The 25201-nt window shown below is 43.1% G+C and overlaps 1 protein-coding gene across 1 annotated transcript; it reads left to right on the top strand.

Annotated features, from left to right (window-relative positions):
- The first annotated feature begins 2804 nt into the window (after window positions 1–2804).
- On the top strand, window positions 2805–19391 carry LOC140197376 (major histocompatibility complex class I-related gene protein-like). Its single transcript, XM_072257333.1, has 6 exons — window positions 2805–2880; window positions 10406–10654; window positions 14719–14988; window positions 15766–16041; window positions 19005–19117; window positions 19203–19391. The coding sequence occupies exons 1-5, from the start codon at window positions 2805–2807 to the stop codon at window positions 19079–19081; spliced, it is 948 nt and encodes a 315-aa protein (XP_072113434.1). The 3' UTR covers window positions 19082–19117; window positions 19203–19391.
- The last annotated feature ends 5810 nt before the right edge of the window (window positions 19392–25201 follow it).

Below are 25201 nucleotides of genomic sequence, written 5' to 3'. Positions count from 1 at the left end.
CTGTAATACTAGTATATTTGAGTTTAGCTTCTCCCTCCCATACTGAAGTGTAAACACCATAATATTATGATCACTACCACCTTAATTTCCCTAATCCATTTCAGATTGGTGCTGGATCCTTTAATATTACACAAAACCCGTTCCAAAATAGCCTTTCCCCTAATTGGCTCAACAACAAGCTGCTCTAAAAAGGCATCTTGTAGGCATTCTACAAATTCTCTCCTTAGGATCCAGCACCAATCTGATTTTCCCAATCTACCTGCACTTTGAAATGCCTATTTATGATTGTGTCATTGCCTCTTTGACATGACTTTTCCATCTCCCATTGTAATATCAAACCATTTCGCTGAACACCTACGCTCTGTCTGCCAGAGAAAGCAGGATCTCCCAATGGCCAGTCATTTTACTTCCACGTCCGATTCCCATTCTGATATGTCTATCCACGGCCTCCTCTACTGGCAAGATGAAGCCACACTCAGGTTGGAGGAACAACACCTTATATTCCGTCTGGATAGCCTCCAACCTGACGGCATGAACATTGATATATATATTTTTATCTCTCTCTCCTTTTTCTCCCTCTGTACCTCTCGCTATACCCCTTGCCCATCCTCTGGTCTTCCCCCCTCCCCCTTTCTTTCTCCCTAGGCCTCCTGTCCCATGATCCTCTCATATGCCTTTTGCCAATCAACTTTCTAGCTCTTGGCTCCATCCCTCCCCGTCCAGTCCTCTCCTATCATTTTTGATCTGCCCCTCCCCCTCCCACTTTCAAATCTCTTACTATCTCTTCTTTCTGTTAGTCCTGACGAAGAGTCTCAGCCCGCAACGTCGACTGTACCTCTTCCTATAGATGCTGCCAGGCCTGCTGCATTCACCAGCAATTTTTGTGTGTTGTTTAATATCCCCTGTTCCCTGGAGTTTTCGTCCTTGCCTTTCTCTGTATCTCTCTTGTACTCTGTATCCTCACTTGTCAGGTGTCATTTAACTTGCAAGAATTTGCTGCCAATCTACTATTGTGACATCCCCACTTATATTATTCTGATCAAACCTCTACCAATTTAGGACAGGATATCAGTCGTGGTTGAAACCTGGAAAGTATGGCACACTGGGGAAGGGGGAAGAATGTGGCAGGGTGGGTTGTGGGAAAGGGACTGCAATAGGAGGAAGAACACCCGAAGGATGGTGAAGGGAGAACCCAATGGGGAATGCAAGAGCACAGGGAGGGAAAGTCATGGCCATACAGCATGAAACAGGCCGTTCAGTCCACCATGTCCATGTCAACCAGTGAGTACCCTTCCTTATTAAACTAATCTTCCAACAATTGTTCCTTTGTCTTCTGCAGCTGGGAGATTCAAGTGTTTGTCCAGAGACAACTTCAATGATTCTGCTTCCACAACTAACTGGCAATATGTTCCAGATACTCACCGCTCTCTGGATGAAAAGGTTTTCATCTGAATCTTTTCCCTATCACCCAAGTCGATTACCTCCATAAATACCTGTGACACAAGGAGTAGAGTCTTGTACTCGATCTATACTCAATGTAATTTCAGGAACAGCCCCTGTCCCTGGGAGAACAAACCCAGCCTCTCCAGCCTCTTCTCATAAATCAAACATTCTAGGGTGCATCTCTTCTCCATCCTCTATACTCTTCGCGCATCCATCTTGTAGCGTGGAACCGCACGCAGACTCCAACTGAGTGGGAAAACTCAAGAGGGAGGAGAGGACACATAGTGTAGTCGACAGGGTATGAGGGAGAGAAGGGATGCATGAAGGAACGTGGGAGAGCGTACGGGGGTGGGGAAGGGTTGGGGAAAGCGTGCAGGGTTAGAGAGCGCTTGGGCGGGACGGGAGCGCGTGCACGAATGAAGAACGCGCACGTGGGAAAAGGACAGGCTGGGGTGTAGACAAGTGAGGAAGTGGGGGGAGAGAGAGGGATACGTGCAGCTTGGGGAGCAATGAGTTTGCAAGGAAGTCCGCACTGGCGTCTGGCAGTGTATTGTACAAAAGTGTAATCCTAGTTGTCCAGGAGCGAGGGCGCAAGAGACGAGATCAGGGGAATCGAGTGGATAGAGACACATGAATAAGCAGTCGCTAGAATTTAGAGCAGAAACCAAAATTCTGGGGGATCTCGTGTAGAGGGAAGTGGTCAGTTGACGTTTTGGAATCTTATCTCTACTCTCAGCACTTCACCTAGCCGGCTATCTACCTTTCACCCTTCCAGTCTAGATGAAGTACTTTGACCCAAAACGTCGTCTGCGCATTTCCCTCCATAGATGCTGCCTGACCCGCTGAGTCCTTGCATCAGTTTTGCTTTACAGCAGGGATTCCCAGCCTGGGGTCCATGGCCCCCTTGCTTAATTATATTGGTCGAAGAAATTAAAAAAGATTGGGAACCCCTGTTTTATACAGCGGCTGGAGACGGTTTGTGGTGATCATCTCCCAGGAGGGTCCTGGAAACCTGCCAGAGATGTGTCAGTGACTGGGTGTTGCTGCCTGCTCCTCTCTGTCGCGGTCTGCATGTGCCCACATCCTTACTGGAAGTGGTTCGGCTCCGCATCCTCCACTGCACATCCTGTGCCTGGCCGGCTGTCTACCGCCCCGCTTCCCTCCCTCCCTCCCTCCCTCCACACTCCAGAGCAGCAGCGGGCTGGTTATTTCTGCAGGAAGATTTTTAGTTACAGGAGCTCTTACTGGCTGCTCCTTGTAGCGGGCACTATTTATCCCCGAACTGCCTCCGTGAATCGTATCTGCGCCCTCAGCAGTTTATTGGCCAACGAGTAGATTGGTCGAGGTCAGGAGACACCGCAATGGAGAGTTGGAACGGACCGGGATTGCTCCTTTTCACCATATTGTCGCTCTGCTCTGTTGCGGGAAGCCAGACAGGTAAGGCGAGGGTGAGTGATGGTTTTAAAGGTCTGGAGTTGCACTTTGGAAACTCACCCCTAATCTTCTAGAGATCCCAGGCGTGCCCCCATTAGACTGGAGGACTGGTGCATCGCATTCATGTGTCCTACAGAGGAAATCCAAGATACTGGGGAATTTTTGGAGCCTATAAGTTCGGGATAAAATTATCACTGAAAATGTTCAACTAGCGTTTGAGATCTGTCGCGGGTTCCAAAAGATCTTTTTCCTCTGTGAAGTTTAACGGCAGTAGGCAGGCCAACATAGGGTGCATTACCGCCACCTACTGAGTTGGGGTGTGGAGTGAAGAGTCAGGAATTATATTCACGAAACCACACCCCCGCCGACACACACATACACACACACACACACACACACACACACACACACACACACACCATCACCAAGAAAACCTCAAGTAATATCAAAAAGTCTGATGCTCATCACAATGAAAGTCAATGCTCACTTAAACACATTAGATGGCAGTGGTATCGTAACAAACTTTCCATGTTTACCTGTGTGCCAAAGATCGCAATTTAACAATGAGAAGTTTCCTTTCCACCTCTTAGGAACTGCATTCAAACAATATATGCTGCACTGTTTCTTGACAAATACACTCACTGCAGATGCCAACATCATGCACATTATTCAACTTAGTATGTCCAATATGTAAATATGTAAGTGTGAATTCACTCTTTTCATATCTATCTCCTAGTTGAGTTCCCACCATCCTCTGAATTTTATATAAAAGCCGTTGTTTTATTCCCTTATCCCAACTAAAAAGGTACTTCACCCATTTCTCCCAGTAATAGTAGAATTTGGGAGATTTAATAGTACCACAACATAATCTGAATGCTTGAGATTGAACTTTATCTCGGGTCTTTAAGACCACTGGTGAGGCAACACATCCATAATCAAATACAGATTAAAGCAATATACATTTACTTCAGTGACCTCCTACTCACACCCAACTAAGCAACTGAGCACGTTAACGACATTTCTCTGGAATTTTATTCACATGCACTATCCATGTTAGCCTTGTATCCATCAACATACCAACTACAAACATAAAGCTTCACCAGTATCTCTTGTTTAAGTGATGTAATGTAAAGCTTGAGATCATGTGTGGGTGTAATGTTCCTTTCAGAAAAACAAAATTTAGACTGCCCAAGAGAAAATTTAAACACACACCGACGTCACCAGTTTTTCTACTTCATAGCTGCCTGCATTTTCGTAACTATATAATTTATGTCCTTGCCTCTCTTCCACGCTGCAGCATTCCTTCATCAGCATATAATGATCTGGAAATATCTAAGCCAACAATTAAGAAGATACCATTAATCATAATAAAAAGGAGTGGGGTCCCATTCTCTATTTCATACTCCTTAAGGAATGGTGTTTCTACCGTAACTTGTATCTCCCTATCATTTAAAACATCTACCACTTATTCCCATCTTTTCCAGTTTAAGCAGCAACCCTTGTGTCCATAACAAATAAGCTCTCTCTAGATCAAAGAAAACTGCCACCACTGGTTCTTTATTAACTTGGGCCTTAAGAATACCAAATTCCAAACTTAATACCAAGTCCATGATCATTCATTTTCTACGAAATCCAGATGGGTATACAGCCTACAGGAAGCCTTGTGATAACTGTTTGTTCCGTTATCTTACATACATGTGAAATTAGCAAAGTAGGTCTATATAATAAGTACTTTATTGATTCCAAGAGGGGAATTTTTTCATTACAGTAGCAGCATTTAAAAACACACAGCAGTGTGCAGACTAACTAACAATAATGTACAGCATAATAATATACCAATGTTCAATAAAATGCAATAATAATGTACGAAATAATAAAGCAGGGACGAATGTACTAGGATGCGTGTTCTGTCGCAATGAGATGAATTGTTGTATATGCTTATTGCATTTGGTAGGAAAGATTTTCTGTAACAATCCTTATGACAGCAGAGCTGAATGAGTCTATTCGAAAAGGTGCTCCGCTACTTATTCCATAGGTAATGGAGAGGAGGTGCCAGATTTTCCATAATGGATAGCAGTTTGTTTCGTGACCTCCTCTCCACCATTTAGTCAAAAGAGTCTGGACTGTAGCCAAGGACGGATCCAGCCTTTATGATGAGTTTATTTAGTCTTTTTGCATCACCAGCTCCAATGCTGCTCCCCCAACAAAAAGCAGCAAAGAAGACTTGCTACAACAGACTGGTAAAAGATCTCCAATATCCTGCTACACACGTTGAAGTATCTCAGCTTCCCTAAATTTCAACCACAATTGACTCATAAACAACCCCAAACTCCAAAAGTCTACTGTATATGCTATTCCAGTTTTGGCAAATGTAGCCACTCCTCCATTGCCCATTTTCCAATTATGGCTTATGTTAACATAACTTTGTATTTTGAAACTTAAAGGATTTCAACTAGGTTTCCTGTACACATGACGTCAGGTTTATTTGGTAAATTTTCAAGAAATTTCTTAACCTCTTGACCATTAGCTAACAGGCCTCTAGAATTCCATTGTAAGATTAAAAAGCCATTAACAACTCTCCTTTGAAATGTGAGCATTTTTACTCCTTGAAAGACATCATTAATAGCTTCTAGTATTTTATGTCAATGTTTTTCTTCTGCTTTTCACATAATTTTAATATTTCTCCTATTTCAGTTTGTGCTATACAATTTACCACATCTGCCATGAAAGTTTATCAACAATCAGAGAATCCTTGGTTATACAATTATGCACTTTACACAATGCCATTAAACTACAAGAGGTGATTGGTAAGTTTGTGGCCTCAAGTTGCAGGAGTCAATTTTAAAAAACCTAGCACATTTATTTTTCCTACATTTACACACTTAGTCCAACGGTCGTGGAATATATGGATCCCTTCAGTGTAGAACTCTGTTGGACCTCCAGAAAGTGGTCCATGGCAGGGGTTATTGATAAGTTCATGGCCTAAGGTAGAAGGAGATATTATTAACTTCAAACTTTCTGCATTTTCACTCAAAGAGTTGAACTGCACCTGCATGTAACAAGAGCTGTATAACCCATCTCCTTCTACCTAAGGCCACAAACTTAACAATCACCCCTGCTGTGGACCACCTGGAGCTCCAAGACACTTTCGTTACATGCACGTGCAGTTCAACTCTCTGAGTGATAATGCAAAAGTTTGAAGTTAATAAATCCTCTCCCTCTCCCTTAGGCCACAAACTTATCAATCACCCCTGCTGTGGACCACTTCTACAAAGAAAGGATCTGTATGCTCCACGATCGCTGGACTAAGTGTGTACATGTAGAAGGGGACTATGTTGAAAAATAAATGTGCTAGGTTTTCTAAAATTGACTTCTGCTACCTTAGGCCATGAACTTGTCTATCACCCCTTGTATCTGCATTCTGGATATTAATGGATCCCATTGATACTGTCTTCTATATTTTCTGCAGAGCCTCTGCATATGATATACCTATTTCCACCTGAAAATGCTGCCACTTCCACAGCATTATGCAGGACATCCTGGATAATCAGAGCTACGTTTTCCTCCACAGTTGCTACAAATTCTTAGTTACCATGATTGATTTATATTGGAAGCAGACCCACATTCAAAACTCAGCAAAACCTTAAACTCTTCCTTCCTTCTTTTATTTAAATCCTATCTACTGCCTTCATCACTGGAAGATAAGCCTCTACAATCTTCAATAAGCTATTTATTTTTCCGTTTCCCGGAAATCTGCCATTTGCCCTCCTCCAGTCGCTACCTCTGAGATCCCCGTCGCTTCCTGCCATCTCTATCCCCTTCCTGCCTGAGAGAAAACTCCCAACAGTGGGCTTAGTCGATTGTTCCAACCCCAATCAGCTTAATTAGCTTGGGGGATGACTTGCGAGCGTACACAAACCTTCCCAGCCCCTCAGATGCCCAAAGATGACAGCCACATCACCTTAACACAGACATCACACTAAAACAATTAATCTGATCTTAACTGACCCATTAAGACAGTCTGTTACACGTCACCAAGGAAATAGATCTTGTTCGACCCAAAGACCTCGACCTCCTCATTGGTCCGCATGCATATAATGGACCAAATGGCCTGTCTTTGTGCGGTCTGGCTATGCAATGCTAAGAACTTTACCCTCATTTGTCAAAAATGATTCTTGCTTGATTGTGACAACATCTTGACCAAATCTATGGTGCTTTCCCTGAACGTGGTCATTAACAGAGGAAAAGCAGCTGCTAATCTGTAAACATCAAGATCCTTTGAAGTATTTTGTGATGTCCTGTTTGGCTTTCGGTGACATTGGTTGAGAGCTTCTATGAATGTTGTGTTGGGGAGGTAACTCTCTAATTAGAGCCATGGTTTACCTGCAGAGACAGACAGGGGTTCTACCTAACCTAACACCTCACCCAATGCAGTGTTCCCTCAAAGGCATAAGTATTAAGCAGTGCAGAAATGTGACGATCTTTAGTGTGGGAGGTGAGCGTGTGACCCACAAAACCACAGCTGGGACACCAATTCAAGCTGGTTGGTGTAGCAGTTGGCAAAACTGTGAGATCGGGGGTGTTACTGCTGTCAGTAAGGGGCTTGTATGTTCTCCTTGTAACCTTGTTACTTTCCTCCGGATGCTGTGCTTTGTCCCCGCCGTCTAAAGATGTACGATTTAGGATTAGTGAGTTGTGGCCATGCTATGTGGACACTAGAAATGCAGGAACACTTACCGGATGCTCAACAGCTGTTTCAATTTGATGCAAACTGCGTTCAAAGGTTCAAAAGGACATTTAATGTCAGAGAAATGTTACAATGTACATCCTGAAATACTTCTTTCTTTGCACCTATCCACGAAAACAGAGGAGTGCCCCAAAGGATGAACAACAGTTAAATGTCAGAACCCCAAAGTCCCTCTCAGCTCCCCTCCTTCCCGCACATCAGCGGCAGCAAGCAACAATCCCCCCTTTCCCCCACCGGCAAAAAAAACATCTGCACCCACCACCGTGCACTCGAGCGTGAACAAGACAACAGTAAAGACAAAGACTTGCAGTGCAGTGCTCCAAAGACTACATTGTTCACCCAGCATTTGACATACCACAGGCTCTCTCTCTCTCCCGAATAAGGGAGAAACAGATGTCTCTGTTTCACAGCGAGAGGGGAGATAGAACAAACAACTCGCTAGTTTACGACGTTAAAAGTCCGTTGCGTTTCTTTTTTACGAGCTCTATGCCGAAAGATCTCAGGTCTCTGGGCACACAGCCGTAGATCTTCCGGCTCTCCTGACGACACACAGATCTCCTGCGGTGACACTGACTTTCGATCCGCCGCTCTCCAGAGCCCCGAGATCCTAGGCCTCTAAAGACAAGCTGAAATCTTAGGCTGGAGCCCTTGGCGTGCCGAACCGCGGCCAGTTGTGAAACCTGAGATGGGTCCCTCTCCCGCAAAGGACCATCGTCAGCATTTAACTCCAGGTCAGGGTCTTCAAAAGGACCCTGAAAGAGAAAAATAGAGATATTAAAGATGGAAACACTGTAGAGCTGTTTCCGAAGATGCAAGCAAAGGAGTCACCGTTAGGCGCCATATTTTCCTATGTTTGAAAGTGTATGTGTAACCCAGGTTAGTTAAACCCAAAGACGTAATGTTAGAAAGTTCCACCTGCGGAGGGATGAAAATGAAGTTTACCAAAGAGAACTTGAAAAAAAAAATGCTGTGCGAGAACAAGGCGTGGCTGACGCAGGCACGGGAGGAGAGAGAAACGCAAAAACGATTAGAAGCTGAAGACATTAACTGTTAAGAGTGGAATTATTAGTGTGTAGCTTTACCCTAGTAACTTGAAAATCTCAGGGTGAAACCCCTGGAGAAGAGACAATAGTGATCAAAGATTTACTGAAGCTACGGCTATAACATGCAGCAGCAAAAACGGGACAATATCAGCAGAGGCGAGTGTCCAAGATCTCTACCGTGTAACTGGACATTAGTTTTATAAAATCATACCAAGGGATTTGGTCAAGTTTTTGTGCAAGATTGTGAATTGACCTGCCGTGGATGATAAACTATGTCATTGCAATAAGCCAAAAAAGAAGATGCTGAGCTACGCAAGATTCAATGAGCCAGCGCAGGAACGAAATGTGTAATGACGCAAAGGATTTAATATGGTTGGATGTGTAAGTTCATTTTCATTCAAAGAATCCGAATTAGATTTTCTGAAAGAACTGATTACTTTGCAAAGACTTTGATAAGTCACTGAATGAGATTTACTTTGTTTAAAAGTTGTGAAGTTACAGAATTATGAAAGGGGTTAAACTGTGTATATATAACTTTTGATTTGAGTTCAAAACTTGTAGATACACTGGAAATGAAACTGAAGTTAATTATAATGCTTAAGAATAGGAATTATATTTGGTTTTCTAACTAACTAGGGATAAGTTAAAAGGAAAAGGTTGTCTGTAAACTTTTAAATAGGGATCTACACTAGATCTAATTAGTTAGAGAAGTTAGAGTAATAAAGGAATCTCACTGATTCAAATTAAAGAGGAATTTGTTTTGGTTTGATATCTAAGATTAAGAACCTGAACAGAATGTTGGAATTTTGAATTGTTCTTGCTCATGTAAATAGTTTGTACATATTGTTGTTTTCTTATAAACAGAACTTATCTCCAGAAGTATGTGGTTTCTATTCACTGCCTCCTTCCGATACCTAGAAGCTTCTGATGGCCTACTAGCACCCAATGTAGTACTATGTAATTTGATTTTCTCAAAGAGTGCAGCGACTAGTCGCACACAATAAGACAGGTGCTACAGTGGTGTTTCATATGTGGTAAATAAGGCTTCATTTAAAAAATATTTTATTTGCTTTATTCACTCATGGACGTGGATTCACAAACTGAACCACTGTTTAATTCCCCAACCCAAGATGTTCTTGAGAAGGTGGCAAAGAGCTGCCTTTTTGACCTGGTGCTGTACTCGAGGTGTGGATATATCCACAATGGTGTTCAGGTCCGGATAGTACTAAGTCTATGCTCTCTCAATTTTGGACAAGCCCTCAGTTAGTCAGTGTCAAGAGTTGTTGCTACATCCTCACAGCAGAGAAGCAGGCACTTAGACCCAACAGGTCCATGTCAGCCAAGATTACCATCTAACTTGGCTCATTTGGCTCATATCCCTCTAAACATTTCCTATCTGTGTACCTATCCAAGCATCTTCAATGATGATACCCAAGTTGCTCAATAGTTTGGAGGATTGAGAACCTTCATTTTCCATCCCCTCTGCAGTTGGGTCCTTCTATCCAGAGCTGCTTGGGATTTATACCCGGCTGATGCAATGAGGCCTATTTTAGTGGTGGTGGTTCCACGTGGATGGGGAGCCAATCACTGGGGGGAGGTGAGTGTCTAATCTGTGTGCCTGTGCATTAATTTGGGCAAGTGGAGAGTTTTCCACCAGACCTTTGAGTTGTGCCTTATAAACGGAGGGCATCCTTAGTTATTTTCTCACACTCCTCTCTCACTCTCTTCTTTTTTTCAGTCTCCCACAGCTTGACATATTTCTACCTCCATTCAATAAACATTCCTGAGCTGCCATACATCTCCATGGTTGGGATGTTGGATGACCTGCAGATATGCTACTATGACAGCACCATCCAGAGGGTAGAAGCCAAGCAACAGTGGATCATGGACGGCTTTTCAGCTAACGACTGGAAAAACCAGAAAGAGATCCCGGACGCAATTAAAAAGTTACTTCCTCCTAATCTGACTCCATTCGCCTCGATGCTTGGTACGTGTCTTTGATCTCCACTCTTCTTCGAGGCTCACAGTGACTTACACACTGAAAACATGTTGACCTTTCAATGGACCCAATTAAGTTGTATCAGTTTTAAAATTCCTATCCTTGGTTTCAAATCTTTCAAGGGTTATATGCCCTCTCAACATCCTGTAACAAATATTTACCTTCAATTAAAAGCATTCCATCTGTATCCCACATTTGCAAGAGAAATTTTGCCCTTCAAAACACACTGAGAATCTATTTCTGAGAACCCACTGCTCACTCTACACTGATCTCCTCCAAGAAATAGTGAGAATCAGACCCACTGCCTCTCTGGCTTTGCACAGGTCAAGCAAACATAAGTTAATATAAAGTAAAATTCAAATATATTACATGTAATTTGCATGTGTACAAAAACATAATGATACTTGTGCATATTGAGAGAAAAATCATTAGAGGTAATGTTGGGGTTTTTCAGCTTGGTTCAAGAACCTGATGGCAGTGGAGGGAAAGGTGCTAAACCTTGAGGTGTGGGTTTTCTGGCTACTGGAACTCATGCTTGATGGCAGCATGGGGAAGAGGACACGGCCCTGATGGTGGTTGTCCCTGCTGAAGAATGTCACCTTCACTGGTAAATGTCCTCAATGGGAGAGAGTTTCAATACTAGGACGTGATTTCTATAAATTTGTCAGAGTTTTCAATGACATGCTGAATCTCCTTAGACTTCTAAGCAAAGATGTTGGTGTGCTACCTTCTCCACACACTGATATGCAGTACACAGTCCTTCATCATGACCCCTGCATTATATCATGCAATGATATACACTCTGTACAGATCACCCCCTCCACCAACAATATTCCACTGTGCCACACTCTCATGCTCACGTTCATTACTGATCCTGTCATGTGTACCACACACTGCATGCAGAACACTGTGATCCCATGCTCTTTGCCATTGCTTTGTGTGCTTCATGGTAAATTGGTAAATTGATTTGTTATTGTCGTATCTGCTAAGGTCCAGTGAACAACAACTTTATTTTGCACACCATCTGTACATGTCATTTCATTACCACAGTACATTGAGGTGCAAGAGAAAGCAATAACAGAATGGAGAATGAATTGTTACAGTCATAGAGAAAGTGCAATGAAAACAGACCATAAGGTGTAAAACCATAATATGGGTGTTTGTGAGGTCAGGATTTCATATTATTGTACCAGGGGACTATACATAGACTGATAACAGCAGGATAAAAGCTGCCCTTGACCCCGGTGATATATGTTTTCAGGCTTTTGTATCTTCTGCCCTATGGGATGGGGAAGAAGAGAGAATGCCATCGAACACAGAAGAGCACAACAGTGTTGTGCTGAACCGGCTAAAAAGCTAATCAAAAACACCCAAACGCTAATCCGTCCTACCTACACCACATCCATATACATCCATCCTCCTTATATCAATGTGCCTATCGAAATGTCTCTTGAAATCCTTTAATGTATTTGCCTCTACCACTATACTAGGCATCCATGACTCTGAGTAAAGAAAAGAATTGCCCCTCAGATCCCTCTTGAACTTAACACCTCTCACCTTCTATGCATGTCCTCTGGTGTTAGACATTTCAACCCTGGGAAACAGATGCTCTCTAATCACACCCCTCTTTAACCTCTATCAGATCACCCATTGGCCTCTGATGCTCCAGGGAAACCCATGTTTATCCAGCCTCGTGTGATAGCACGTGCCCTCTAAACCAGGCAGCATCCTGGTGAACCTCTTCATCATCCTCTCCAAAGCCTCAACATCCTTCCTCTAGTGGGTTGGCCAGATCCATAGACAATACCCCAGATGTGACCGAACCAGAATTTTATTAAATTGTAACATAACCTCCTGACTTTTGAACTCAGTGCTTCAATTAGTAAAAGCAAGCATTCCATTTTAACCACTTTATTGACCTACGTAGCCACTTTCAAGGAGCTATGAACTTGGTCCCAACAGCTCTCTGCTCAGCAACACTGTTAAGGACATTGCCCTTAACAGTACTGTATCCTTGCATTTACCCTACAATGTCCAACACCTCACATTTATCTGGGTTAAACTCCAACTGCTATTTTTTCTGCAACTGATCTATATAATGCTGTAACCTTTGCCAGTCATCTACACTATCCACAATTCCACCAATCTTGGTATCAACTGCAAATTTACCAACCCATCCATCTACATTTTCAGCCTGGTCATTTATATACGTCACAAGCAGCAGAGGTCCTAGCACAAATCCCTGTGCAACTCTACTAATCACAGACCTCAAGCTCAAATAGTTCCCTTAAACCACCACCCTCTGTCTTCTCTGTGCAAGCCAGTTCTGAATCCAAACAGCCAATTTGCCATGGAAACCATAGATCTTAATCTTCTGGATTAGCCTCCCATGAGGGACTTTTTTAAATGCCTTACTGAAATCCTCCACTGCCCTACCTTCATCAATCTCTCTCTCAGCTTATCCAAGAAAACTCAGTTAGGTTGGTAAGACACACCTTGCCACACACAAAGCCATGCTGGCTCTCTCATTAGGCCATGGATTTTCAAATGCTCATATATCCCGTCCCTAAGAATTCTCTTCAGTAATTTCCCGACAACTGATGTGAGACTCACCAGTCTGTAGTTCCCAGGATTTTCCCTTGTTCCCATCTTAAACAGCAGTACAACATTAACCACTCACCAGTCCTCTACAACCTTGCCTGTGGCTAGATAGGACACAAAGGTACTGGTCAAGGGCCTAGAAATCTCACCTCTTGCCTCCTACAAGAATCTGGGGTAAATCCCATCAAACCCTGGGGCCTTATCCACTTTAATACTCCTAATGATGTCCAAGTCACACATAGTGTGGGAACTCCTATTTAGGACGGCCAACACTGTTTTCTCCTTAACCTCTAAATGCCCTAATGTATTTTACACTCAGTACTGATCTCCTAGTCCTCCATATCCTTTTCTCCGGTAAATACTGAGGCACTGTACTCATTAAGTACCTCATTCACATTCTTAGCATCCAAGTAAGTATTTCCCATCCTTTTATCCTGTGACGTATGTGTAGAATGCCGTGGGATTCACCTTAATGCTACTTGTCAAGGATTTTTCATGGCCCCTCCTGGCTTTCCTAATTACCTTCTTTCATTCTTTTCTGGCTTGTTTATACTCCTCATATGCTTTGTTTGATTTGACTTCCAAAGCTTTATATAACTTCTCTTTTTTCTTCTTGTCTAAGCTCATTACCATTCTGGACATCCAAGGTTCCCTTTTCTTTTCATCCCCGTCCTTCTTTCTAACCAAGAACATACTTCTCCTGTACTCTAGAAATTGATATTTAGACACACTCCGCATGTCTATTGTAGATTTGCCAGAGAAAAAGTGTTCTCAATTAACACTTCTTAGAACCTGCCTATTGCCCTTATAATTTTCCCTACCCCAATTTAAAACTTGTGCGTGGATGGGGTCTTTGATTTTGTTGTCTGATTTACTGAAGCAGCGAGAAATGTAGATAGAATGTACGGGGTGGGGGGGGCTGTGTGTGCTGATCTGTATCCATAACTTTTTGCAGTTTCTTGTGATCATGAGCCAGCCGGTGGCCTAGTGGCATCAGCGCTGAACTTCTGAGCAAAGGCTCCCGAGACCGAATCCAGTCGGCTCCCTTGCACGCTTTCCATTCGTGCTGCGTTGAGCGTCGAGCTAGCAACTCGGCCTCTTTAAAAATAAGAAAGCAGGCTAAAAAAACTCCATCATGACGGTGTCCCAATGATTCCACTCGGAGTTAAGGGCTTTCTTCTTCTTCTTCTTCTTCTTCTTCTTCTTCTTCTTCTTCTTGTGATCATGAGCAGGCCTGATGCCATACCAAGCTGTGATGCCTATATTGTACATCAATAAACATGACTGAGGGTCAAAGGGGACATGTCATATACTTCACCCTACTGAGAAAGTGTTGCACAAGACAGTGCACATGGTATTTACATGTTTAGCAGGACATTATGCAGGTGGGAATGGTTGAAGATTTCGAATATTCAGCCACTAACACAGATTAACCTGTTGGTGCCTTCCAGGCATCAGATACATCCAGGGGCTTCTGGGCTGTACGCAGTCTGCAAATACATTCAAAACCTTCCTCAAGATTGGCTGCCAAGATTTGGGAGAGCTCATTTGTGACTTTACTACCGGGAAGTGTATTACCACTGGTGTCCTGATGTTGGTCAATGATTATCTTCAGCAAGTTAATATTGCTGATATTCCTGAAATTTATGTGATGAACAGTACCTGCATTCAGTATTTGCAGAAAGGTCTTCAGCTTGGCAGAGAGGAGCTTGAAAGGCAAGGCAAGTAGAACATCTGATTACATACTGTAAGCTCTGTGAGGGAACTCCTGCTTCAGACAATTGATGGACTCCTGATCCGAGATATTCAGGGGTGTCTTGACACAAATGGACGGGGGCAGCCTGATTCTGAGTTTGTGAGGGAGCTTTTGATTCAGGAGAATGAGGGGACTCACCATCAAAGTGTCATTTGGTGAGCAGTGTTCTGGTCTAAGAAGATGAGAGAGGTCCCAATCTGCGACACTGGGGGATCTCCCAATTCTGAATGGTGAGCGATGTCCTTATCTGGGGTGAAGGATACCTCAGTTGAAGGTGACTAATGATGTCCAAGTCAGGGATTGTGTTGGAACTTCTATTTAGACACAGTAACAGATCTCCCAATCCAGGACATTGAGGGCATCTCTTGATCAGGAATTTTGAAGGATCTCCCAATTAAGGCTGGTAAACTAAACTTAATTTGGGATGATGATGGCATGATCAATCTTGGAATATGAGGTAATATTGACTTGGGACTATGGGTGACATAAAGATTGGTAATGGTGGCTATAACCTTGATCTAGGCCTGTCAGATGAATGAAAATTACTGCTGGCTATAGTCTGCATGGCCTTGAGCTGAGGAGATGAATTCGGGCAAGATAGTGATTAATGGTGAGGTAGGTCCTGGTTTGAGGCAGTAAAGAGTAAGAATCCCACTCTTGGACACTGTAACTTCCATTTGTAATGGTAAGATAATATAAGTTTGTGTTGACTTAGTGACGTTAATTCTTCATTCTTCCCTAGTTGCTCCAGAGGTTCAGGTGTTGAAAAAGAGGCCAACAGCTACTGAGGGCGAGAGTCTGTCATGCATCATCACTCCCTTCTACCCCCGTGCTATCAACGCCACTTGGCTGAAGAATGGACTGGTTGTCTCCAAGGGCTACGAGGTGACCGTGCTACCAAACTACAATGCTACATACTGGATGGAACTAGTCATTGAGCTGCAGGATAATGATATGAACATCTATACCTGTCATGTCAAGCACAGCAGCCTGCCGGGGGCACTGATGGTGCAGGGAGGTAGGTCATCGTACGGTATAGAATTTGCTTCATTCTGTTGTGGTGGTTCATAAATTCATACAGTATTGAAGGAAGCCATTTGGCTCACCACATACATGCTGACCCTCTGGTGCCAGTCTATTCCAACCAGTACTTGGTCTGTACTTCGGCCTTCTCTTCCTCGATGATTCAAGTGCTTGTCAGAATTATGATATGAAGATTGTTCTTTTGCAACAGCAGTACAGTGCAAAGACATAAAAGGTGTATGAGCTTAGAACATGGTCCAACTCATGAAATTATGATACTATAGCTATAGGTGAGATTTACTAGCTGGAGGAAGACTGCCAGCCCAAGGTGCGTGAATGAGAAGAGTATGTAGGTCTAGAGCCAGATGTGGATTGAAGGGAATAAGCAGAATGGCATTTTGACGGACTAGATGGGCCAAATGGACTACTTCTGTGCTGTAGTGCTCCATGACTGAAAAATAACATAAATTATAAAATGAAGTAATTAGTGCAAAAATTGGAATAATGAGGTTGTGTTCATGGGTTCATGACTATTCATGAATGATAGAAGAAAAGAAGATATTTCTGATTAGTGGCTTCTTTGTGAGTCCTGTATCTTTTCCCTGATTACATTAAAGGAGAAGAGGGCATGTCCCTGATGGCAAGGGTCCTGAGTACTGGATGCCACCTTCTTGAAGCGCTACCGCTTGAAGATGTCTTCGGTGGTGGGGTGGTTTCTGCCCATGATGGAGCTGACTGTGTCAACAATTCTCTGCAGCTTCTTATACTTTGTAGATATCAAAATAATTTTTAAACGCTGTGAGAATGTCTGCCTATACCAGCCCCTTAGGCAGAGCATTCCCATCTCCCACTAACCCATTAATTTAAAAAAAAATCTTCTCTCTATTCTCTCTAAATCTCTTAATCCTTGCCTTAAACCTACCTCTACAGTAATAAGCAACTCTCCTATGGGGAAAAGTTTGCTGCTGTTTTATAAAAGAAATTAAGTGGGAGCAGTATACAAACTACTGCAGTTAAAAAAAGCTTTGTTCTTTCAGCATTTTGTACATTTTTCCTTTCAATGCCCCTAACAATTTTGTATAATGCCATCAGCTCCTCTCTCAGTGTCCTCCCGTTCAGGGAAATCAAACCCAGCTTCTTCGCTGAAACACTGCATCCCAATAAAATCCTGGTGAATCTCCTGTGTACTCTGTCCCGTGCAATCAAATTGTTCCTCTGGACTGGTGACTGAAAATGTATCAAGTACTTGGGATGTAGCCTAGGTAATGTTTTGTAAAGCTGTACCATAATTTCCTTGGTCTTGTATTCTGTGCCCATATTAATGAACACTCGTATCCTGTACACTTTGTTCATTACTTTACCTACCTCTTTGAATGACCTGATGATGTATCTCCCCAGTAAAACTGTACCAGGCTTCAGAGGTCACTATGGTACTGTAGTTCAGAGTTCAGTTCCAATGCCGTCTGTAAGAGTTTGTACGTTCTCTCCATGAACTGCCTGGATATCCTCTGGGTGCTCCGGTTTCCTCCCTTAGTCCATGGATGTACCAGCTAGTGGGTTAATTCGTCATTGTAAATTGTTCTATGATGAGGCTGGTGTTAAATAGGGAGGTTGTTGGGTGGTGCAGTGCATTGGTCCAGCAGGGGCTGGTCTGTACAGTATCTCTAAATAAAACAAATTATATTTCATGCCCTGATTAATAAATCCTGTAGGCTTTCTTTACCATCCTGTCTATCACTTTGAAAGAGCTGATCAAGTAGTCCATTCTTCTCTTACATGCCTCTGAACGTTTCTTTCTTCAAAAAACATGTCCCATGTCCTTGCTGAAAGTTATTATTTGCAAGATTACAGTATCTTCAGATTTTCTCTTGTTTGTGTTCAGTCATAAGAAGCAATTATGAGTTGTGGGCCAAAGAAACATAATAGACACTCAAGGAAAGAAACAACTGAGAAGCAATTGGGCCTGTGGGTCAAGGCCTGACTGTTCAATGGCCACTGCCTGGCTGAGAAATGACTGATATTCAGAGAATTCATAGACCCTCTCGGAACAAAAACAGGCCAATCTGCACAACTGGTCCATGCCAACCAAGATTCCTACTATGGCCCATATACTGCCAAACATTTCCTGTCTAGCTACTGGTTCCAGTGATTTTTTTTTTTAAATGATGTTAATGTACCTGCCAAAACCACTTTCACTTGCATCTCCTTCCCTGTGCTGACAACTTCTGCCTGAGAATGTTGGCCCTCAGGTTTCTATTATATTTTTCCCTAATCACCTTAAACCTTTGTCCTAAAGTTCCTGATGCCCAAATCCTGGGAAAAAGATTGTGCGTTCATCCTCTCTATGGTCTTTATGATTTTATACGTTATTCTATATACCTCAAGCTCTTACATTCAAGGGAAAATAATGGCAAGCTATGCTACCTCCTCTTCTAATTCAAGTGTACCTTTCTTGGCAACATTCTTGCAAATATTTTGTACACCTTTTCCAGTTTAATGACTTCCTTCCTTTGTTAATATGCATAAGATCACCCCATTCTCCTAAGCTCCAGTGAATAAGACATCACCCGCACCATACATTCTTTCTTCTTCCCCCATCTTCTGCTGAGCAGAAGGTACGAAAGCCTGAAAGCACACACTGATGATCAAGGACAGCTTCTATTTTGCTGTTATAACAGTATTGTAGAGTTCCATAGTACAGCACGTTTAACCTTTGATGTCACGATCAACCATATTGTGGCCCTTGCTCCTTATTGTGTGCCTGCTCTCTACTTCCTCTGTAACTGTTACAAGTTGCTTTGCATTCTGTTATTTTTGCCCCTTGTATTATCTCAATGTGCAATTGTAATGCAATTATCTGTGGATGGCATGCAGTACAAAGATTTTTCAGTGTACCTCAGTACATGTGACAACAATATTAAAATATTACCAATTTACCAATCTTTACTTGGTGAGTAGGAGCCGGGGAGCCTCGTGGTGCAGGTCCTTTGCTGGGGCTGATGGCGACACTTACGATGATGATTAAAGTAGTGTAGAGGAGCAGCAAGGAGAGAGTCAAGACTTTAGTGCAGGTGGGTAAACACGCAGGTCCTTTCACTAATCCTGCTTGCCGTCACAGTATTGCTCAACCAATCTCTTCTCATTTTTCTTTTGCAGGTGGGTGTTTGGCCCAAATCTCAAGCTCAGCTCTGAACACAAGCTGGATCCTCTGCCTGGTTTTGTGATTAATGGTTCAACACCTAAGCAAGCTTAGTGTTGGCTCCAGTGCGGGAAATGCTTAGCTGAATCTTCTGCCACTTTACAGCTCGTCTGTTTTGCAATGTTATAACTTTTTCTTACATCTCACTCAGCGATCAGGTTTCAGTGTTGTGGTGTGTTGAAGTTTCAACTTCTCATTCGTAAAGCCCTACTTGACCTGAATAGCTCTTCCCAACCCTAACGCCAATTCAATACTGTATATCAGACCATTGGTGTGAGGAATTACTGCCAAGGCAAGTTGGTGGGATAAAGCAGTGAAAGATTTACTGGGCATTTGGAAAGACCTGAATGGAAGAGTGAATTCCTGTTGTGAACTCCGGATACCTAAGAATTCTTCCCTTAATATGAGATTGGGAGGGTCCAACATTTTCTTTAAAATAGGAACAGAAACCCCTGGATATTGGTGTAATTTGGGTTGATGTAGAGTTAAAAATTAATCTGAGGTTCATAGAGTGGTGTAAATATGCCCACAATCCCTGCTAATGGATTGGACAGATCCGTGTTCTTTGGAGTGTTGGAGGCATGGTAAGCCTGAAGGGCATTTATATAATCCTCAGCAGCACCAGAGAGGGGGTAGTCAGTCTTTTTCCCAGCCTAGAAATGTCAAATATTAGAGACCATAGCTTTAGTTTAAAGGAGTTGTTCATTTTTAATATACTCAGTCTGGTAGGTGCCTGGAATGCATTACCAGAGGTGATGGTGCGAACAGACATCATACTGGTCATTAAAAGGCATTTAGATAGATACATGGACCTGTGGATACGAAGGGATAGGGACCATGCGCAGACAGATGTTTAGTTTAATTAGGCATCATGAACAGCACAGTCATTATAGGCTTTAGGGCCCATTGCAGTACTGTAATGTTTTATGTTCTAAGGTCTAATGCGGTTATTTCCCTGGATCATGTGTACTATTTGCTATTATGACAGAAGTGTCAGCCTTTGTTATTGCCTTGTGGATATCATGGGTTGGGTCGAGGAGGACTCTCAGCTTGTTATCTGAAGGCACTATCGCACAGCAAGTAGAGCAAAGCCTCTCTACTCCAGCGACACGGGTTCAATCCTGATCTCCAGCATGGTCCGTGTGGAGTTTGCACATTCTTCCTGTGACGGGTCATGGTCTTCTCATCCAGAAATATCTTGGTAGACATTCAGACATGATGAGGCATGGGATCCATAGAAACCTGTCTGCATGGATTCGGAATTGGCTTGCCCAAAGAAGGCAGAGGGTGGTCGTAGTTGGAGCATATTATATCTGGAGGGAGATGGAATATTGAAATGTACAACACAGGAACAGGCTATTTGACTCACAATATTGTGCCAAACCAATTTGAAACCATAGAAACATTACAGCACAGAAACAGGCCTTTTGGCCCTTCTTGGCTGTGCCAAACCATTTTTCTGCCTAGTCCCACTGACCTGCACCTGGACCATATCCCTTCATACACCTCTCATCCACGTACCTGTTCAAGTTTTTACTAAATGTTAAAAGTGCGCCCGCATTTACCACTTTATCTGGCAGCTCATTCCACACTCCCACCACTCTCTGTGTGAAGAACCCCCACAATGTTCCCTGTAAACTTCTCCCCCTTCACCCTTAACCCATGTCCTCTGGTTTTTTTCTCCCCTTGCCTCAGTGGAAAGAGCCTGCTTGCATTCACTCTATCTATACCCATCATAATTTTATATACCTCTATCAAATCTCCCCTCATTCTTCTACGCTCCAGGGAATAAAGTCTTAACCTATTCAACCTTTCTTGGTAACTCAGTTTCTCAAGTCCTGGCAAGATCGTTGTAAACCTTCTCTGCACTCTTTCAACCTTATTAATATCCTTCCTGTAATTTGGTGACCAAAACTGCCCACAATACACCAAATTCGGCCTCACCATGGTCTTATACAACCTCACCATAACATTCCAACTCCTATACTCAGTACTTTGATTGAAAAAAGACCAATGTACCAAAAGCTCTCTTTATGACCCTATCTACCTGTGACGCCACTTTTAGGGAATTTTGTATCTTTATTCCCAGATCCCTCTGTTTTATTGCACTCCTCAGTGCCCTACCATTTACCCTGTGTGTTCTACCTTGGTTTGTCCTTCCAAAGTGCAATACCTCACACTTGTCTGTATTAAACTCCATCTGCCATTTTTCAGCCCATTTTTCCAGCTGGTCCAAATCCCTCTGCAAGCTTTAAAAACCTTCCTCACTGTCCACTACTCCTCCAATCTTTGTATCATCAGCAAATTTGCCGATCCAATTTACCACATTATCATCCAGATCACTGATATAGATGACAAATAACAATGGACCTAGCACTGATCCCTGTGGCACACCACTAGTCACAGGCCTCTACTCAGAGAAGCGATCCTCCACTACCACTCCCTGGCTTCTCCCATTGAGCCAATGTCTAATCCAATTTACTACCTCACCATGTATACCTAGTGACTGAACCTTCCTAACCAACCTCCCATGCGGATCCTTGTCAAAGGCCTTACTGAAGACCATATAGACAACACCCATTACCTTCCCTACATCCACTTTCCTGGTAACCTCCTCGAAAAATTCTAATAGATTTGTTAAACATGACCTAGCACACAAAAAGCCATGTTGACTCTCCCTAATAAGTCAATCCTATCTAATAATCCTATCTCTTAGTACTCCTTCCAATAATTTACCTACTACCAATGTCAAACTTACCAGCCTATAAGTTCCTGGATTACTTTTTTTTAAAACAAGGGAACAACATGAGCTATCCGTCAATCCTCCGGCACTTCACCCGTGGATATTGACATTTTAAATATATCTGTCAGGGCCCCTCCAATTTCAACACTAGTCTCCTTCATGGTCCGAGGGAATACCCTGTTAGGTCCTGGGGATTATCTACCCTGATTTGCCTCAAGATAGCAAGCACCTCCTCCTCTTCAGTTTGTATAGTTTCCATGACCTCACTACTTGTTTGCCTCATTTCTATTGACTCCATGCCAGTTTCCTTAGTAAATACAGAGGCAATTAAAAACCAAATCAAAAACACCCAAACACTAATCCGTCCTGCCTACATTGTACATTTCCCTCCATCCTCCTTATATCCATGTGCCTATCCAAACGTCTCTTAACTGCCTCTAATATGTTTGCCTCTACCACCATGTCAGACTTCCACAACTCTCAGTCAAAGAACACCTCTCACGTTCCCCTTGAACCTACCCCGTCTCACCTTTAATTCATGCCCTCTGGTATGAGACATTTCAACCTTGGGAATGGATACTCTCTGTCCACTCTACCTATGCCTCACATAATCTTGTAAACCTCAGTCAGATCTCCCCTCATCCTCCGACGCTCCAGAGAAAGGAACCCAAGTTTATCTAGCATCTCATGTTAGCACACACCCTCTAAACCAGGCAACATCCTGGTGAAGCTCTTCTGCGCCCTCTCCAAAGTCTCAACACCCTTTCTATCATGGGGCTACCAGAACTGTACGTCATACTCCAGATCTGGTCGAACCAGAGTTTTATAAAGTTGCAGCATAACCTCCTGATTTTTGAACTCATTGCCTCCACTAATAAGAGCAAACATTCCATTGCCTTCTTAACCAATGTACTGTTCACAGCTGAATTTAAAATGCTCCAGCACTTGGATCCAAACATGCAGAATCCAACTGTGCTTGCCTCTTTCACAACTCAGGAACTTGGTGTTAATAGTTAATGTGATAAATATTTCAACATTTATAAAATATTTCATCCTGTCTGAAAGATAAAGACAAGAATTGATCCAGGAGAAATTAAAAATCTGCTCTGATTTTACCCCATCTGGAATAAACCAATCAGAATAACTGATATAGTTAAACTATTAAAATACCATCAAGATAAAGACAAGCATTGATTCAAATAATTATCCAGGAGAAATTGAAAAAACATACTTTTCCAGTACACTGTGGTATTGATCTTTAAACATCCTTCACATGTCTAAAGTGAACTTGTCAGAGGAGAGTGTTTCCAATTAGCAGTTCTTAGTTCCTGCCTAATGCCCTCATAATTTACCCTACTCTCATTTAAAACTCTCCACAAGGACCACACCTAACTTTATCGATACCTGTACTTATGCTGAAAGATGAGGAGTTGTGGTCACTGCTCCCTAACTGTCCCCATCCACTAAAAGGTCAGTCACCCGGCCAGGCTCATGACCCAACAGCAGGTCCAATACGGCCTCTCCACTCATCGGACTGTCCACATATGGATTGAAGAATCCTTCCTGAATACACTGAACAAATTCAACCCCATCTGGCATTCATACCCTATATTCCCTCTGACCTTCACCTGTCTGGGGCAGAAAGTTCAGTCCTCAGCAAAGGCCTTCCCTTTGTACCCCGCACCCACTCCTCAGTGAGTTCCATGACCGCTATGATACTGAGCTCTTCCTCTGCTGCCTCCTTCTCCGTGCCTACTTCTTTGGCAAGGACTCTCCAGCTTGCACTGATAAGTCCTTCTCCCATCCAACCCTCCTCCTCTTCCTGGACTCCCTGCTCGGGTCTCCTGCCTGCTCTATATCTTTTCATTGCTAACTGCCTACGAGACATCAACCGTCTTGATTTTACCATTCCCCTCTCCAATCCTAACCTCACCAACAAACCCACAGATAAGTGCGGTTCTGTAGTTGTCTGACAGACTGACCTTTACATTGGTGAGGCCAGGCAACAACTCTCAGACACCTCCTCTTATCTACCCCTCAAACAGACCCCACTAAGGAGCACCAGGCCATTTTATGCCCATCACTGTCTTTATTAACTCTGGGGGCTCCCATCCACTACCACCAACCACATAGTTTCCTTATCCCATACCTTCTATTTTTACCATCTTCCCAATGCCCATAAACCTGCCTGTCCAGATAGAACCATTGTTTCTGCTTGTTCCTGCCCCACAAAACTTATATCTGCATACCTTGACTCTGTTTCTCCCCCCAGTTCAGTCCCTTCCTACCTATATCTGTGATACATCACACGCTCTTGATCTTTCAATGACTTCAAGTTCTCTGGCCCTGGTCATCTCATTTTCACTATGGGTGTCCAGTCCCTGTGCACCTCCGTCCCTCACCAGGCCTCAAAGCCCTCCTTTCTGGACACCAGACCCAACGAGTTCCCTTCCACCACCACTCTACTCTATCTGACGGACTTGGTCCTCACTCTCAATAATTTCTCCTTTGTCTCCTCCCACTTCCCCCACAAAAGGTGTAGCCATGGGGATTTGCATGGGGCCCAGCCAATGTTCTCTCTAATTTGTAATGACCAGTGTGCACAAAAATCTTGTGCTGTGCAATTTTTTACTCAGTGACAACTGCATGTGCGCACTGAATAACTTCTTCAATAAAAATAGTATCAATAAGCCTGCAGGCAAATCATCGCAATCTCTATGTTGTCAAAACTGTCCGCTTCAGAAACTGTGAAATGAAATATGATTGCGAACAATCATAAAAAATATTTAGCATGCCAACAAGGTAGAAGGTAGAAGGTGACAACCTTTTTTTGCACAGTTTGAGTTCCTTTCTGTGCTAGTAGCAAAAGATGTGTGCACTTCACAGGGAACATTGGTCCCAGCTATGCCTGCCTTTTTGCTGGCTACGTGGAACACTCTATGTTCCAAGCCCTCATCGGTATCACTCCCCAACTTTTCCCACGCTACATCGAAGATGCATTAGGGCTGCTTCCTGCACCCATGCAGAGCTCGTTGACTTCATCAACTTTGCATCCATCTTCCACCCCCCCAGAAATTTACCTGATCCATTTCCAACACCTCCCTCCCCTTTCTCAATCTCTCTGCTTGTATCTCTGGAGACAGTTTATCCACTGAAATCTTTTATAAACCCACTGATTCTCACAGCTACCTGTACGACACCTCATACCACCCT

Source organism: Mobula birostris, chromosome 5 (assembly GCF_030028105.1).
Source record: "Mobula birostris isolate sMobBir1 chromosome 5, sMobBir1.hap1, whole genome shotgun sequence".
NCBI classification, from domain to species: domain Eukaryota; kingdom Metazoa; phylum Chordata; class Chondrichthyes; order Myliobatiformes; family Myliobatidae; genus Mobula; species Mobula birostris.
Note: the sequence above shows the minus strand (reverse complement) of the source record. Positions and strands in the feature narration are given on the sequence as shown.